At 43.6% G+C, this 18,046-nt stretch overlaps 1 protein-coding gene across 1 annotated transcript in view; it reads left to right on the top strand.

The window, feature by feature from the left end:
* Positions 1-17,778, top strand: part of LOC131483072 (uveal autoantigen with coiled-coil domains and ankyrin repeats-like) — a 36,952-nt gene extending 19,174 nt beyond the window's left edge. The window contains 7 exon segments of the mRNA XM_058679985.1: positions 1,779-1,811; positions 2,726-2,824; positions 8,176-9,208; positions 9,211-9,262; positions 9,264-10,440; positions 10,443-10,847; positions 17,659-17,778. Coding sequence (XP_058535968.1) covers positions 1,779-1,811; positions 2,726-2,824; positions 8,176-9,208; positions 9,211-9,262; positions 9,264-10,440; positions 10,443-10,847; positions 17,659-17,778 — 2,919 coding nt within the window.
* Positions 17,779-18,046: the final 268 nt, after the last annotated feature.

The raw sequence follows: 18,046 nt of genomic DNA, 5'->3' as shown, positions 1-18,046 counted from the left end.
ATCCTCGGCTGCTTTCCCAGGCCACAAGCAGGGAGCTGGATGGGAAGTGGAGCTGCCGGGATTAGAACCAGTGCCCAAATGGGATCCTGGTGCATTCAAGGTGAGGACTTTAGCTGCTAACCCACAGTGCCAGGCCCACCTGCTGTTTTTTAATGAGACAAGAGGATATCATTATCTATGAATTAAGAACAGGGTGTTTTAGAAAAGAAACATTCTTTATAGCAAAACTAAAGCTGATAAAGTGTCTTCTTGGTGTTGGGAAAGATAATGGCTTGAAAAATAGAAAACAGTAGGGATACTGGACAGCAGGAAGTCCAGTGTCTAAGTCATTGTTGCTGAGAGACCAGAGGGAAGAAAGTCATCCTTGGGGTAACTCAACATTTCCCTGAACTGAAAGATGTTTTCAGTTTCTGAGACCAACAGTGGGTGAAGTGAGGGTTGTTCTGAGGCATCATTGTGAAACTTCAAGGTACTGAGGCCAAAGAAGACCTTACAAAGCACCCCAAACACACACACACACACACACACACACACACACACACACACACACACACACACTTTCTCTCAAGTGCTGTGTTTGACATTCAGAAATCAGAATACTTTGAATCTCTGTCTGAAACCTTTGAATAAGAAGATGGTGCAGCAACACCTTCAGAATTTGGAAGAAAAAAATGGTCACTGGAATTTGATAGCCAGCCAAGTACCCTGTCGGATGAGGAAATAGATCATTTCAGATGTGCCGGGTGAATTCTAAGTCCTCTGTTGCTTTGAATTGAGTTGCCCTTAAACTTGGCAGCTTAAGCAGACGCCTGTTAGCTCGTACACGTTCCCTGAGATCAGGAGGCTGGAAGTGCATTAGTCCTGTGGTTCTGGCACAAGAGGCTGGCTTGGCTGTGGTCGAGCCCTGGGACTGTGCTGGCTGAGGGAAGAAGGGTTGCCTCCAGGTGCCTGATGCAACCTTTGTTCAAAGACTAATGCCAGTGCCACTGGGGGTTCTCTGGGGTTCTGAACAACAATAGCATTTTAGTGTAACATAAAAATGTTTTTCTTTTATATGTGCAGGAATAGTGACACAGATGAGCAGTCATTTATTTAAAATACTCCCGTTGCAAGCACTGGGATCCCATCTGGGCACTGGCTTGTCTCCTGGCTATTCCACTTCCTATCCAGCTCCCTTCTTGTGACTTGGGAGCGCAGAGAAAGATGGCCCAAAGCCTTGGGACCCTGCACTCATGTGGGAGACCTGAAAGAAGCTCCTCCTTTCTGGCTTCAGATGGGCTCAGCTTTACCTGTTGCTGCCACTTGAGGAGTGAACCAGTGGATGGAAGATCTTTGTCTGTCTCTCCTCTCTGTAAATCTACCTTCCATTAAGATAAATCTTTTAGTAAAATGCTAGGATAACTAGGACATTGTATATGCATTTGTATATATGTTTTACCAAAAAGAAGTTAAAACAGAAGAATGCAATTAGTAATCACTTGCCTGTATTATACTAAGAAAGGACAGAACTGTTTCCTGGCATTCTGGGAGAGAAGCAGCAGGGTTCTGAGTGAGGAATGGACAGGTGGCGGGCTAGGAGGAGCAGCTAGGAACGGAGGTCAGAAGTGCTTCTGAGCTGGGCAGCAGGAAGAGCAAGGAGCAGTTCGCACAGCAAGTTGGTGGAGCATAGGTACTTTAACACACTCCTGAGCTGCTGTTATGAGCAGGTGTTTGACAAGCTCATGTCTTTTCAAGTAAGGTTTCAGGGATTAAAATACCTTTCTTCTTTTTAAATTTAGGAAGTGATGGTTGCTGATGATCTGGAAAGAGAGGTAAAATGATGAATATTACTCTAAAGGGATAAGCGTGTTTTGTAAATCGAGAGTAATAATGTGGGTGAGGCATACACATAGATAGATGTAGTGAGCTGGAAATGATGTGACCCCTTGTGGTGATCCACTTCCTGCTTCACAATCAGAACTCCCCCTGCTTTGTCTGGGACCTAGGAAGAAGCTAGATGGCAGGATGAATACTGAGCGCCAGGTGGAGCTTATGTAGGTGGCGTCACATCCGCGGAGGCACTCTCTCTTTCTCCTCCCACAGACCACAGTGTGAAGGGACTGTTGGCCCCTCTCTGTCTTTTCTCCCCAATTTTGCCTGGTTTCCAATTTTGTGGTCACTGCCCACTCATGACAGGCATTTCTCTGTGCAGGGCAGTCCATGCTCCTTGTCTGTGTGTGATCACTTTCTTTATCAATGTTGTGTACCTTATTTGTATCAGCCCTGAGAAGGCTTAATTCTGTATGACAAGGGCCTGAAACAAAACCATCACACACATCCCTGTTGTCATTGAGGTGTCTTGAATGAGATGGAGGCCAGGATTCTCTCTGTGGTCATTGCTTGAAGGGAAAAAGCGAAGCCTACATGTGACAGTAGAGGAGATATGAGTGCAGTGGTTTTGTATTTATTGCCTCTGAATGTGCATTTCTGTGAAACATGTCACTGAAAAATGGAAAACTGACTGCAAAGAAAATGTCTGAGTATACTGACTTAACACAGACAGTAGAGGCTTGAATTTTCCAAGTGTTTCATTGCCTGTTTCATTACTCACAGTTAAACTCTGCGAGGCTGGAAGTCAGTAATTCTCACCTCCACAGTGCTTCCAGTTTACATTTTGTAACACATACTTTAACCCAGTTGCAAGCACTACGTGATTTTACTCTGTATTTGCTCCTTTCTATTTCAGAGAGAAAAGCTGAAGTCCCTCTCGGCAGCCAAAGAAAAGCAACATGAGGAAAGCTTAAGAACTATTGAGACTCGGAAAAATAGATTTAAATATTTTGAGGTATAGAAAAATTATTTCCTCTAATTCATCCTGAGTAGTGCTAAAGGGTTTGGCTTCAGACTTGAGCTGTTCTTTGTAGTGTGACTGGGGCAACTTCTGGAAGGTCCTGAGCTTGTTCTCCTCGGGCAGAATTGGGGGTGCTTGGGGTGGAGGGGATGCGATGACTGGGGATTGGCCCCTTTCTCCACTGAGTTGCGGAAGTCAAGTGAGATCCTTTCAGTTGGCCATATGTAATGGACATTTAGTTTTCTTCCTGGGTCTCTTCCCCTGAGTTCTTGGTTGTCCAAACTTACTTTTTCACAGTTTGTGTTTTTACATATAGATTGGCACTGGTGTTGGTAGGAAGGATGATAAAGTATCATAAATGAGCAATGGTCCATTGACATTCATTGCAGAAAGGACTGTGTATATATGGATAGTCAGGACACTGGTGAGAGAAGTGTATGTCAAGAGCATATACTCACTTTGGGTTGGGGCCATTACAGAGGATTTTTAAAATTTTTAACTCTTTGTTGAGCAGTAACATCCTTTAGGAGGGAACCATAGTCAAAGCAGGTGAGTTTCTAGAGCTGGGCGCATGCAGATCTAGAAACCAGGCATCACCAGCCCACGAAGTCCTCCTCACCTGCTGCTTGTCCCCTGTCCCTCCTTTACTGTTAGCTGCAGGACTGTACACTGTGTGTCACCACTGAGGATACCGAGGCATGTTCCTGATTCAGCATGGGTCTTTTTAGCCTGGTGGGAGAGAGTGTCTCAGAAGTATGTCAAACAGTAAGAGCCTTGGGGTGTTTGTACTGCCTTAACCAAGTGCCAGAGACAGGATAATTATAAACAACCAGCAATTTGTTTCTCAGGGTTTTGGCCATTGAACAGTCACAGGTGAAAGTGCTGGTGTTTGGGCCTTTTTGCTGTGTCCTCAAGAAGTGGAAGGGGGGGGGGTACAAACTGTTGGGGCTCATTACCTGCCCCTCTTTGCATGAATGTGGATGCAGTGGTGATTTGACAACAGGCCCCATGTCTTAACAATGGTACTTGAGTAAATTGCTTTGGGTGATATGAACATTTTGGTACTACTAATTCTTCTAGTCCGTGAATGTGGCAGATTGTTACATTTTTTGATAGGTTTCTGTTCCTTCCTTCCTTCTGTCTGTCCATCCATTTTTATTACAAAGTCAGATTTGCAGAGAGAAGGAGAGATAGAAAGATCTTCCATCTGCTGGTTCACACCCCAAGTGACCGCAACGGGCAGAACTGAGCCAACCTGAGACCAGGAGCCAGGAGCTTCTTCTGGGTCTCCCATACAGGTGCAGGGACCTTGACAATGTGCTGGCCTTGACAGCTTTCCCAGGCCACAAACCAGCATCCATATGGGAGCCTGGTGCACCAAGACGGCAGCTTCGTCTACTAGGCCACTGTGCAGGACCTGTTAATCTTCTATTTCATTTATCAGTGGTTTGTAATTTTCATTGTAGGGATCTTTCTCATCTCTTGCTGAGTTAATCCCAAGAACAGACGGGCTTGCTTGCTTGCTTGCTTCCTTCCTTCCTTTATTTATTTATTTTTGGTAGCTATTGTGTATGTGATTGCTTTTCTGAGTTCCTTCACAGCCAGACTATTACTGGTTTATAGGAACTTACATTGGTTTTGTATTCCACGATTTTGCAGAATTCCTTTTTCAGTTCTAGTAGTCTTTTGGTTTAGTCTCATAGTTTGCCTTCTATTAAGGGTCATGCCATCTGCAAATAGGGATAAATGACTTCTTCCTTTCCCATTTGTGTTCCTTTGAATTCTTTTTCTCGACTATTGGCCATGACAATACTTTCAGGGCTGTATTGAGAATAAGTGGTGACAGTGAACTTCCTTATCTGATTCCTGGTCTTTAGTGAAAAGGCTTCTAGAAACTGGCTATGGGCTTGACATAATATTGTGTTTATTATATTGTGGTAAGTTACTTATATATGACTTTTTTTTAACTTTAAAAATTATCAGTGGGATTCCTCAAGTACTTTCTCTGTTTCTGTTGTGTTGCTTCTATAACTTTTATCTTTTGTTTTGTACATACAATCCAGCTCCCGGCTTGTGGCCTGGGAAAGTAGTCAAGGACAGCCCAAAGCCTTGGGACCCTGCACCCGCGTGGGGGGGTCTTCATATAAACAGGGAAAAGCATTGTCTCTAAAATTAAGTGGATAAGTCAGATTTTCATGATCGAAGTAGGTCTTGCCTTCTTGTGTTTAATTATAAAAGGAAAAGGTGGTGTTTCTGGTTCCCTGTATAATATTTATGATGACAGTGTGTTAAGTCAGTGAGTAGAATTGCAGTGTTGTCTTTGCTAGTAAACCTCTGTTCTGCAGCAATGATCTTTTAACTCTTCATATTTGTCCATATAAACGGGCAGCCAGTTATAGATAATCAAAATGTTTTAACTTTGCAATCTATTTTCCTTGCAATTAAGTACATATTCTGTGTTTTAGAAATTCATATCAAAATGAAGAAAGCTTTCAAGGGAGAGTATGGTCCCATTTTCTTACTTTTTTTTTTATCTACTCCTTCCCCTTTCTTTCCAGTAGATTCAGAGTTTTATTTTTGACACCCTCTCTGTACTACATAACTGATAAATATTTTGTTTTTTTTTTTCATACCATACCTTCATTTGTAGGCAGGGTGAGAGACTTGGCCAGTATGATGTCTAAGATCTCTTTAAGATGGCAGATTCTTTATTTTTAATGGTTAATTTGTTTATATGGAAAGATTTACAGCAACAGGCGGGGAGGACAGAAAGAAAGCTCTACTGACCACTCCCTAGGTCTACTGACCACTCGCTAGGTGGCTGCAATGGCTAGGCCAAATCCAGGAGCCAAGAGCTTCATTTAGATCGGTCACTTTGATGACAGGAGCCCATGACTTAGGGGTGCTTCTGCTGCTTTTCCCAGGCCATTAACAGGGAGCTGGGTTGAGATGAAGCATCTGGGACGTGAATTGGTGCCAAAAGGGGATGCCAGTGTTGTAGGCAACAGCTTTGCCCGCTCACCACAACACTGGCCCCAAGATGGAGAATTCTAAGAAGCTAAATCAGCTGACAAGTATTCTAAAAGATTAGATAGATATTAGACCAGATTAGATAAATATTAGATAAGATATTATAACAAGTAAGGGACTGTGGTACTAGCATTCCATAAATGCCAGTTGGTCTACTCTGTTTCTGATCCAGTTCTTTGCTTACGACCTGGGAAAGCAGTGGAGGGTGGCCCAAGTCCTTGGGCCTCTGAACCCAGGTGGGAGGCTCGGAAAAGGCTCTTGGCTCCTGTTTTTGGATTGGCTCAGCTGTGGCCATTGTGACCATTTGGGGAGTAAACCAGTAGATGGAAGACTTGTCTGTCTCTTCTCTGTAAATCTGTATTTCAAATAAAAAACAAAGAAACCTTAAAAAAAAAAAAAATACGGGTTGTGAATCTGTGTAAGTAACTTTTTGGTAAAATATGGTAGTCTTACTCTAAAATTAATTGCTAAAGTGGAAGACAATTTAACAGGAAACCATACCTGGGAAATGATTTCTTGTCATTTTTAAAATATATATATCTTAAGTAAGGCAGCTAAGATTAAAGTAACACTGAAACCTATTAATAAAATGTATTTATAGTACATGATCTTTTGTCAAAAATCAGAGGCTGTTGGGGCTGACATTGTGGCATAATGGGGATATTGTTGTGCTGGCATCTTATTTGCTTGCTGGCTGAAGTCCAGCTGCTTCACTTCCAATCCTGTTCCCAGCTAATGTGCCTTGGAAAGCAGTGCGCTAAGGGTAACCCAACTCCCCAGGCCCTTGCACACACAGTGGAGACTTGGCAGAAGCTCCTGGCTCCTGGCTTGTATGTGTTTGGCCCAGCTCTGCCCCTTTATGGCCGTTTGGGTAGATGGAAGATTTCTCTGTCTCTTTTCTGTCTGTAATTCTGACTTTCAAATAAATAAAACCTTAAAAAAATCAGTATCTGTACAGGGTATATACGGAAAGTAAATATAAGTAAATTGAATCTTTGCTAATTCTATAATCTAGCACTTGAACTGTTATACCAAGAGGTTTAATGGTACTGTATTTTTCTTGGTCACTGTTTAGTAGAGGGGACAGTATGTCAGTCACATGTAATACTCAGGTGACATGTGACGTACTAGTGTATCTTGTTTCAGACAAGGAAACTTGTTTCTTGTTTGAGTTGTCCAGTGTTCTCTTTATAAGTTCTTACTAGCTCGATTTGTGTGATTTTTTTTTGAAAGATTTATTTATTTTCATTGGAAAGGCAGATTTATGGAGAAGAGAAACAGAAAGATCTTCCACCTACTAATTCACTCCCCTCATGGCTGCAATGGCTGGAGCTTAGCCGATTCGGGAGCCTCTTCTGGGCCTCCCATGTTGGCACAGGGTCCTAAGGCTTTGGGCCATCTTCCACTGCTTTCCTTTACCAAAAGCAGGGAGCTGGGTGGGAAGTGGAGTAGCTGTGACCTGAACTGGCACCCAAATGGGCCTAGCCAATTTTGCCATTGCCTTGGTATTATTGTAATTGGACAATCAGATTTAATGGTGAGGGCACTCAAAAGTCATATCTCGGGCCAGGCTTGGTAGCCTAGTGGCTAAAGTCCTTGCCTTGAACGTGCCAGGATCCCATATGGTCACTGGTGCTAATCCCGGTTATTCCACTTCCCATCCAGCTCCCTGATTGTGGACTAGGAAAGCAGTTGAGGATGGCCCAAAGCCTTGGGACCCTGCACCTGTGTGGGAGACCTGGAAGAAGTTCCAAGTTCCTGGCTCCTGGCTTTGGATCGGTGCAGCACCAGCTATTGATCTTCCTCTTTCTTCTCCTCTCTGTATATCTGACTTTGCAATTTAAAAAAGTCATATTTCTTATTGGAAGATAAATACTGTGTGATGTGATTTAAATATTTAAATTATTTGAATATTTAAAGTTGAAGTCCTTGTGTTTACTTCAGGGTTTCTGTGGATGTTCCTAGCACAGGGTGTGCCTGCCATAAGCAATAGGACGAGTGCATACTTATATTTTGTTTCGGTCTTTGCCCATCTGGTGTAGGTAGATGTATTGAACTGGATAGGAAAGAAAATAGAGTCCCGAGGCCACAGGTTTTTTTTTTTCTTTGATCTGACAGAAAGTGTTCTCAGCTTGTTAAGAAAATTATGGCAAGAACTGTTTTTTGTTGCCACAAAAATCAGTGTTTTTCCCCCATCTTGGCAGCCTGAAAATGCTCTGACTACTGGTGATGTTAAAAGTTGTTCTGAAAGTTTGGTAAGTGTGGAGGGCATCTCCTTCAGATTTTTGTAACTGGTATCTTTTTCCCCTTTCCAGTGTCCTCCCTCAGGCATGGCAGCCTACGTGCAAAGCAGATCCATGTTAAGACCTCGGGAGCTATCTTCCCCCAACCAAAGCTCATACTCGGAAAATGAAATTTTAAAGAAAGAATTGGAAGCAATGCGAACTTTTTGTGATTCAGCAAAGCAAGACCGACTCAAGCTGCGAAATGAGCTGGCTCACAAGGTGGCTGAATGCAAAGCTCCGGCACTGGAATGTGAGCGGGTCAAGGAGGACTCAGATGGGCAGATCAAGCAGCTGGAAGATGCATTAAAGGACGTGCAGAAGAGGATGTATGAGTCAGAAGGTAAAGTTAAACAAATGCAGACCCATTTTCTGGCCCTGAAAGAGCACTTAACAAATGAGGCAGCTCCTGGGAGCCTCAGGCTCACCGAGGAACTGAAGGAGCAGCTGAAAGACATGAAGGCCAAATACGGAGGTGCTGCAGCAGAAGTAGGGACGTTAAGAGATCAGATCCGACAAAACAAGATGCTGGTGGAAGAGCGGAAGAGGGGTGAGAGCAAGCTGATAGAAGAAAATAAACGATTGCAAAAGAACGTGAGTCTGTGTGAAATGGACCGAGAGAAGAAAGGGAGGAAGGTGTTAGAGATGGAGTGGCAATTAAAAGAATTATCAGCAGAGTTGGCCCTTTCTATTCCAAAAGAAAAATTTGAAAGCATGAAAAGCCTGTTATCCAGTGAAGTGAATGAGAAAGCCAAAAAGCTAGTGGAGACACAAAGAGAATATGAAAAGTCAGTCAGTGAAATCAAGCAGTTAAAGAGGGAACTCGAGGATGCGAAGGCCAAACTTGCTCTGCAGATCAGACCAATGCAGCACGAGCAGCTCAAGAGCAGCCTTGAGCAGAAGTCAGGAGAGCTTGGGAAGAAGCTCACCGAATCCACCGTGAAAAACGAGACTTTACAAAAGGAATTGGAAAAAGTCTGTGTGGATAATAAACTCCTCAACCAGCAAGTACACAATCTCAATATGGAAATCAAAACTCACTATGTCCCTTTAACAGTAAACCAAGAACTGATGTGGATATTGAGGATTTGAATAGAAAGCTTTTAGACATAACACAAAAATACAGAGAAGAAGTTGGTAGCAGAGAAATTGCAGCTGGAAAATGACAGTTTACGTGAGAATGTTAGCCATTTGGAAACCGAGTACGTGCCTCCTGAGCAACATGAGAAGGAGCTAATGGCTCTGAAATCCAGTATTGCTGAACTTCAAAAAGAGCTGTCTGAACTTCATAAAAAATGTGATGAAGGTCAAGAGAAAATACATGCGCTTCTGTCTGAAAACACTCACTTGAAAAAGACTCTGGGTACCCAGTATGTGCCAGCTAAGACCCATGAAGAGATGAAAATGGCATTGAATAACACTTTAGATAAAACTAAGAGAGAATTATTGGATGTGAAGAAAAAATTGGAACAGTCAAATCAAGAATTTTTAAAAATGAGAGGCGAGAATGAAGTATTAAAGAGAAACCTGGAGAACACCCAGAACCGCATTAAGGCTGAGTGCATCCGCCTAGAAGAGCACGAGGCGCAGGTGAGCGCTCTGCATGAGAGCGTGCAGAAGGCACAGGCTGACAGGGCAGAAATGATGGCTGATTATGGAAAAGGTCAGGAGGAGATCGCCACGCTGCATGCTGAAATTCAAGCCCAGAAAAAGGAGCTGGACACGATACAGGAGTGCATTCAGCTCAAATACGCTCCCATCATCAGCTTTGAAGAGTGTGAGCGCAAATTCAAAGCCACTGAGAAAGAGCTGAAAGAACAGTTATCAGAGCAGACACGGAAGTCTAGAATCAAAGAGGAAGAGACTAGGAAAACCAAAGAGGAGAATGACAAGTTGAAGAAGGATATCTTGGCTCTTCAGAAAGATTTACAGAATAAGCGTATTTTGATTGAGAATTCTCAAGAAAAGGAAAGAGCTTTCAGCAAAAAAGCTGACGAGCTCAGCAAGCAGGTCAATGACCTGTCACAGAAATACGCAGAGGTCAAGAAGGAGAATGAGCAGCTGGTAGAAACCAGTGCCAAACAGACCTCTGAGATGCTTGCAGTGCACAGTCTTCTGCAGAAACAGCACATCCCTGTGGAACAGGTGGAGGCTCTGAAGAGCAGCCTGAACAGCACAATAGAACATCGAGAGCAGGAACTGAAGAAGAAGAAGAAATGCCTCGAGGAAGAGCAGCAGACAGTGGCCACACTGCACCAACTACTGGAGAACCAAAAGAACTCTTCTGTGGCCCTGGCAGAGAGCACTTGCAGGTGAAGGGAACGTTGGAGGAGGAGGTTGGGCTCATTCGGGCTCGTCTGAGAGCAAAGGAAGAGGAGAGCCAAAGCAGAACTGAAGAAGTCTCCAAACTCCAGACTGAGGTTCAGAGGGCTCAACAGGTGATCAGACAGCTGGAAGCCAGAGAGGTAGTTGATTTGTCCAAGTATAACACAATGAAAAGAGACTTGGAGGAAGTCTATGAGGAGAGGTTGCGTGGGAAGAAGAAGGAGCTTTCCCCAAAAGAGCAGAAGGAATTTGTGCATTTCAACATTGAGCAGGAACTCCAGGATCAGAAGGAGCGATGCCATGGGTCCCTAACAACGGTCACTGAGCTACAGAGAAGAATACAAGACTCTGCTAAACAGCTTGAAGCCAAAGATGACAAGGTAAGCATAAAACAAGTCCATGGCCGCTTAGCAGAGATGCCAGTCCGGGCCTGCCAGGGTAGGGGAATGGGACTCCCTCATCACATCCCATAGATAGGTTCACTGTACTACCAAAACAGGCCACCTGTCCAGTTGACCACTGTTATGCAAAGAATTCTGAATTTTTTAAGGGAATTCACAATGTTAAAAGCAGTTTTGTTTCTGCTGCTGCAGTTAGAGCCGCTAAGAACTGCAGGCAGATGGGGAGACAAGGGTTTAGTTGCTTCATTGGGGATCCAGTGATTTATGGCTTGTAAGGAATGGGGTTGGAGGAGAGGAGCTAAAACCTGTTTCTTTGTTGCAAGGAACCCTCACCCCAGGGAGCGTGCATCCTAGACTTGGTCTTGGCTCATTTGTCTCCACAGACTGAGCCGAGGTCCATCATTCTGCAGACCAGTCTCCTGGACCATGGCTGTCCTGTCCTGTCTTTTCACTAGGTTGAATCCTCACACACTTTATTCTCTCACCTGCTGCCTTCTTGGAGCAATCCAACCTGAGTGCACGGTTCTTGCAAAGTTCCTGGTTTCCCTCCCTCCCTCCTTTCCTCTTCATTTCCTCCTGCTTTCCTCCCTCCCTGCTTTACCATCCATTGGAAATGTTTATCCCAGTGTTCACATTATGTGGTTAATCTTCAGCCATCTTTTTAGAGCAGGGTGTGCAACTTCTTCCTTCCTGTCTTCCATACTCATGGGGCAATTTGCAGAAAAAGTACTCAGGAGGCTTGAAACTGGTATTTGCAGCAAATTGGTCAAATGTAGATGTGGGGTGACTGTTGTTGTGTGTCAGTTTGAGAAGCAGTTATTAATGCTTCCTGCCAGGTAGCTGGGTGAGTGAGAACACCCGCAGCCCTACTCAGTGAAAGTCCCCAACTCTGGCACATCAAGAGTTCCAGTGTTGAAAAACTTGTTGGGAAGGTAGTTATGAGTATACTAATACCTACTTTACAGTAGTTGATTATTGGCCTTGCAGCTGCCTATTCATTGAGCCCATGCTAGGTACTAGGTGTAAATTTATCACTGAGTTTGATTTTTCTTAATTCTGAAAAATTTTTCAGCCTTCACTAATGAAAATGTTGTGATTCGGGCCCGGCGGCGTGGCCTAGCAGCTAAAGTCCTCACCTTAAACGCACCGGGATCCCATATGGACGCCGGTTCTAATCCCGGCAGCTCCACTTCCCATCCAGCTCCCTGCTTGTGGCCTGGGAAAGCAGTTGAGGACGGCCCAAAAAGCGTTGGGACCCTGCACCCGCGTGGGAGACCTGGAAGAGGTTTCTGGTTCCCAGCATTGATTGGATCGGCTCACACCGGCTCGTTGCGGCTCACTTGGGGAGTGAATCATCGGATGGAAGATCTTCCTCTCTGTCTCTCCTCCTCTTTGTATATCCGGCTTTCCAATAATAATAAATCTTTAAAAAAAAGTTGTGATTCAGAAAAGTCAAAGGGAATTAGCCAGGCTCGCACAAGCCAGCTCTCTCTGACATCAAAGCCAGTGCTGCTTCTACTAATCTCAGCCTCCCGATCAGTTTCTCTTTACCACACAAAGTAGTGTTTCCCATGAATACAACAGGGCATGTAGGGGATGCAGGGGATCCCATATCTTATGGCCTGATAATTCTCTGAAAGACTGCATTTACTTCTTCCTAGGTGTTTCTTTCTTTTTTTTTGGCAATCTTTTTTTTTTTTTTTTAAAGATTTATTTATTTTATTGGAAAGTCAGATATACAGAGAGGAGGAGAGACAGGAAGATCTTCCGTCTGATGATTCACTCCCCAAGTGAGTGCAATAGCCGGTGCTGCTCCGATCCAAAGCCAGGAACCAGGAACTTCTTCCAGGTCTCCCACGCAGGTGCAGGGTCCCAAAGCATTGGGCCATCCTCAACTGCTTTCCCAGGCCACAAGCAGGGAGCTGGATGGGAAGTGGAGCTGCCGGGATTAGCACCAGTGCCCATATGGGATCCCGGGGCATTCAAGGCAAGGACTTTAGCTGCTAGGCCACGCCGCCAGGCCCTTTTTTGACAATCTTGACATAATTAGTGTAAAAAGGTTCAAGCGCTACAGGAAGATGGGCAAGACAATTAGTTCCGTATTTTTTGCTTAATATATCTGAGGTAAAAGGGGATTTTAAGGGAGAAGCTCCACCAGTCTCCCACCCACCCAGGTCCTGGATGTGGGGTATGCTCCGAGGGTCTTGATCAAGTGGTTTTGATAGTTCAACAGTTCTGAATTGCTGCCAGTCTCATCACTTCAAGCACGATGAGGTCGTTAAAGAATCCACTGATTGACATAGTCCATCATGGAGTCTCCATTTGCCCAGTTTTTCACTGCCAACATATAGCTGAGGTGGTTGATTGACTTGTTTTGTCCTCTGTGTTTTGATGGTTAGGGTTCTGAGTCCGGAAGCTCAATTGGGGAGATCCCCAAAGAAGCTTTGTCTGAGGTGTTCCCAGACCAGATTCTTGTATGTAGTAGCAAGTACAGGGCCCCGCACAGTCCATTGACCCGATCAGCTGGTGGTTGCAATTGCTGGGTTGGTTCTGTTTCCATCCCTGTCTTCCACTGGAATCAATGGGTGCCGCAGTCCAGCTTGGTTCTGCCCAGCACACACTGGGCCCTCACATAAACCAGTGGGAGCTGCAGCTTAGTTGGAGCAACCCACAATAACCCCCACCAGGCCTGCCCCCTGCCCTGGTTTGCCAGTATGTGTAGCAGACTAGTCCAGTCTGTTCCACATCCCCTTCTGCTCTCATACATGTCAGTGGGTATTAAAACCTTGTTCCATCTAACCAGCTCCACTATCCAGCCTTCGCGGATGTTGTTGGGTGTCTCTCAAGCCACCCCAGCCCCTGTCCTAGTTTTCTTGCCCTTCTGTGGGGGGTGGTAACCCAAGAGGGAGGAGCCCACTATTTTCCTCCCAGGACATTCCCACTTCCGGATTATGCACTCTCCAGGTGTTTCCGTGGTTTAACTTGACAGAACTAGTCCCCAGTGCCAGCTTCTGCCAGCTGGTGCGGTGGCTAAGCCCCAACAACCCTCACCCACTCTAATTGTGGATTGCACCAGTAGTTAGGAATAGTTCTCTGGAAGACTGCATTTACTTCTTTCTAGGTGTTCCTTTGCAGTTGCGTAAAACATCATGATGTTGAAACCATTGAACTTGCATGTGGTGGTCTCATCCATGTTACTGTGACACTGATGTTCACAGGCGAAACAATGGGCTAATGACACATTTCTGGGAGTGCCGTCCTTTGTTAAGTGATATATGGTTGCATTTCATAAGAGTGAATTGGGGTAGTGCTTCAGCTGCTTACATTCTGCATGGTGGTACCTGGGCTTCGTTCCTGGCAGTGTTCCCAGTTCCAGCTTTTGACTAATGTACATCCTCAGTAGGCAGCAAGTGTTGACTTGAGGACTTCGGCCCAGGTCCATGGATTGAGTTCTGGGCATTTCTGGAATGAACTGGTTAGATGAGGCCTGTATGCAAGTCTGTCTCTAAATAAGTGAATGTTAAAGTCTTTTTTTTTTTTTTAAAGAAAACTAATTTCACACTGATACTTTAGGATTTGTATATTTTTAAAATTTTAAAAATTAATTTATTAATTAATTATGATACAGTTCCATAGGTTCCTGGTATTTCCCTTATCCCAGCCCCAATTCCCTCCCCCCACCTAGTTCCTCTATATCATTACTAATGTGTAGTTCTTTATACACAGTCATATGGCCATCATTGTGGGCATGGACAATGGCAGAGTCCAGCATCTTATTGTCAAGATATAGTAAACAGTTTCATTATAAGTCCATCTTTGTCTGGAAGTAGAGATGCATATTACATTGTATCCTCACTTCTGGATAAATTAGTCTCTATTTCATAGCTGCTATACATCCCTAATACAAAATCAACAATAGAAAGAAAAATAGACATTTACAATGCCATGATGTTAAATAACATGTTACTAGATATGATAGTCTCCATTACACAGCTATTATATATCCCCTTAAATGAAAAGCCAAAAAACAAAATCAACATCAGGAAGAAAAATGAAATTAACAGCACCAAGAAGTTAAATAACATACTACTAAATGATTAACGTGTAGCTAAAGAAATGAAAAGAACCTTCTTGAAGAAAATGATGCTACTGTATCATCTATGAGTCACTGAATGATTTAATCAGAAGAAAGTGTTTTGAAGAGATGAAACTAACAGAAAACATCAAAACCCATGCAATATGGTTTCCACCGATTTTTGTTGGTGAGATGTGTCTCTTCTAGACAACAAATAGATGGGTTTTGTTTTTTAATCCAGTCTACTAATCTGTGACGTTTGATTGAGCTTAAGCCATTTATATTCAGGGTTAATATGAATGGGTGGTACTTTGGTCCTGTCATTTTAGGAATGGGTTGTTCATTGGTTTAGTCTTCTGTTGTCTTTTTACTGGGATGTTCTTCCCCTTTGCCTTTGGTTTTGCTGGGTCCTATTCCTCTTCTCTGTCAAGAGAACATTTTAAGTATCATTTGTAGGGCAGGTTTGAAAGAGGCAAATTCTTGTAACTTCTTCACTGTGGAAGAATTTTATTTCATTTTCAAAGACAAAGGAAAGCTTTGCTGGATAAGTTATCCTAGGCCGACAATTTTTTTCTTTTAGAATCTGGAATATATCACTCCATTCTCTTCTTGCCTGTAGAGTTTCCTGTGAGTTTAATTGGCATTGCTTTATATGTCAATTGATTTTTTTCACGTGCACATTTAAGGATCTTTTCCTTATGTTCAGTTGAAGAGAGCTTGATGATCATGTATCTTGGTGAAGATCGCTTTTGATCAAGCCTGTTGGGAGTTCTGTGCCCCTCCTGGATCTTGTTTCCCAATTCTCTCTCTAGATTAGGGAAATTTTCGTGTATTATTTCATTAAATATATTTGTAATACCAGTTTGTCTTTCTGCACCTTCTGGGACTCCCGTAACTCTTATAATGGGCCTCTTAATAGCATCTTTCAATTCTTGAATACTTTTTTTGTCCTGGTCCAGGTCTGCTTCCAGCTTTTTGTTTGCTTTCCCCTGATGACAGGAAAAATCTTCCTTCTGAGATTCTTTCTTCTGCTTGCTTCATTCTATTTTGGAGACTCTCCATTGTACTTTTAATTTGCTCTACTATGTTCTTTATTTTTGATATATCAGCCTTGATTTTCTTTATTGCTGCTGTTGCTTGTGTAAAATATTCCTTCAATCTTTGAACTCTTGTATGAGCTTCTCATTGTTGATCAGAAGCTTTAAAATGAGTTTTCTGAATTCTGTGTGCCCCCATTTTCTCGATGTCTTCCTCAGTTAACTCTGAGGTTGGCATAGGGTTTTGCTCCTTTGCAGGGGAGTTTTCAGTAATATTCATTGTGCCTTTGTCTCTTCTTTTACTCTTGGTCATTGTAATTCTGGTTATCAGAGTCTTCTTCTTGGGACAGATTTCTAAGCTGTGTCACCCACAGGTCTACAATGCAATTTTACTTATTGCAGTTGGTACACAACTTTTTGCTTGCAGCCAATTGTGCCACTCCCTCCAGCAAGTTCCAGGTTTGGGTTCTTATGTTAGATTTCCACAAAGAACTTTGTAGCCCCAACTCTTGGCTTACCAGTCTCTACCTCCTGTAATAACGTGCTGAGGCTGCACTGTTGTCTATACAACCTTTCTCCCGCTTCCAGTTGCAGCAGGTCCCAGGATTAGGGAGACACCAGGTGTCCTATATAACTAGGTTGGTGGTGGCACTGATGTTGCGAGAACCTATGGGATGTTAGGTCTGGGTGCCATATGGACCTATTTTGACCTGTACGGTGCCACAGTTGGTATTATTTTCCTATGGGACCAGTGCTTTATCCATGGATCTCAATGAATTCTTGTGAGCTCAGCACATACATAGTTCACTGTTATTCCCTGCAGTCCTAAAGCTTTTGCCACAGTGTACAAAATGGTGCCTGACATACCACTACTAGAGTTCTTGATCTGCTGGCCGTCAGGTCTGAGGGCTACCCACACCTGTCTTGGGTGGAACCTGTAGAATGCTGTGTTGCTGCAGTTAACAGTCAAAAACGAATTCACTCCCCGCTCAGCGTATGCTCAGTCCTTTCTCTTGCCTTTGCCTTGTTAGGCAAAATGGCGCCCAATTTGGCTCTAGGGGGCTGAATGGGCTGAAATCCCTGTTCTAACACTGCCCTTTTGGGATCTGCTGCTCTGTCTCTGCTCCTGGTCAAATCAAATGGAACAGCAGGACGGACAGTTCTTCATCTGGGTTCACCTCCCAAGCTCCCAGTGAAAGTCCCTTCCCACCTTGTTGCTGGTGGAGTTCTGGCTGCTGGTGGAGTTCAGATTGCTGTGCTGGAGTATCAGTCACTGCAACACCACACTGCTGTGCCTGCTGCTTTCCTGTGTCTGTCAGTCTCCAGGTACCCCTCTGCTGTTGTTCTGTCCTTTCCTATTTCCTAGAATGTGTCCTCTCTGTTTCATCCTGATTAAATGTTTCTGCGTCCGTTTAAACGTGTCCTTATGCTATTCCGCCATCTTGATTCTCTATTTATTAATTCTTGATATTTCTTTTGCAAGGTGTATACTGAGATGAGTTTAGAAGTAGAATTATATTGTATATACTGAACATCTTGGCAGTATTTATACCTCACTTTTTAATTATAAAGATGAAGTTTCTGCTTCAGAAAAGAAATTATTTCTGTGCAAAGATGTTCATCATGATTGGATAAGTTGATTTGTATTTCTCTCACTATCTTTTCCTCTTTTAAAAAGATAACTGAACTGCTGACTGATGTAGAAACGCTGAAACAGGCACTCAACAGCCTTTCCCAACTCACCTACGTGAGCGACAGTGCCACCAAGAGGCAGAGCCAGCTCATCGACAGTCTGTAGTACCAAATGAAGTCGCTGAGGTAGCAGTTGGCCATGAGTACCCAGAGGCGTCTCCTGGTGGCTCCTGGGGGCAAGTGTGTGTCAGGCTGCTTGAACGATCCAGATCTACACACGGAGTCATTTTTGCTAAAAGTTGCTGATAAACTGCTTTTTTGATCAGATTTATTTGGTGCACACTGTATGCCAGAAACTACATTCCTGACTCTGACTGCTGGTGAATGCCTGGCAGGTAACAATGAGGACTCACACAGCTGGTCTCCTGCCATCT

This window comes from Ochotona princeps, chromosome 23, assembly GCF_030435755.1.
Source record: "Ochotona princeps isolate mOchPri1 chromosome 23, mOchPri1.hap1, whole genome shotgun sequence".
Lineage (NCBI taxonomy): Eukaryota > Metazoa > Chordata > Mammalia > Lagomorpha > Ochotonidae > Ochotona > Ochotona princeps.
This window is presented reverse-complemented; position numbering and strand designations above follow the sequence as displayed.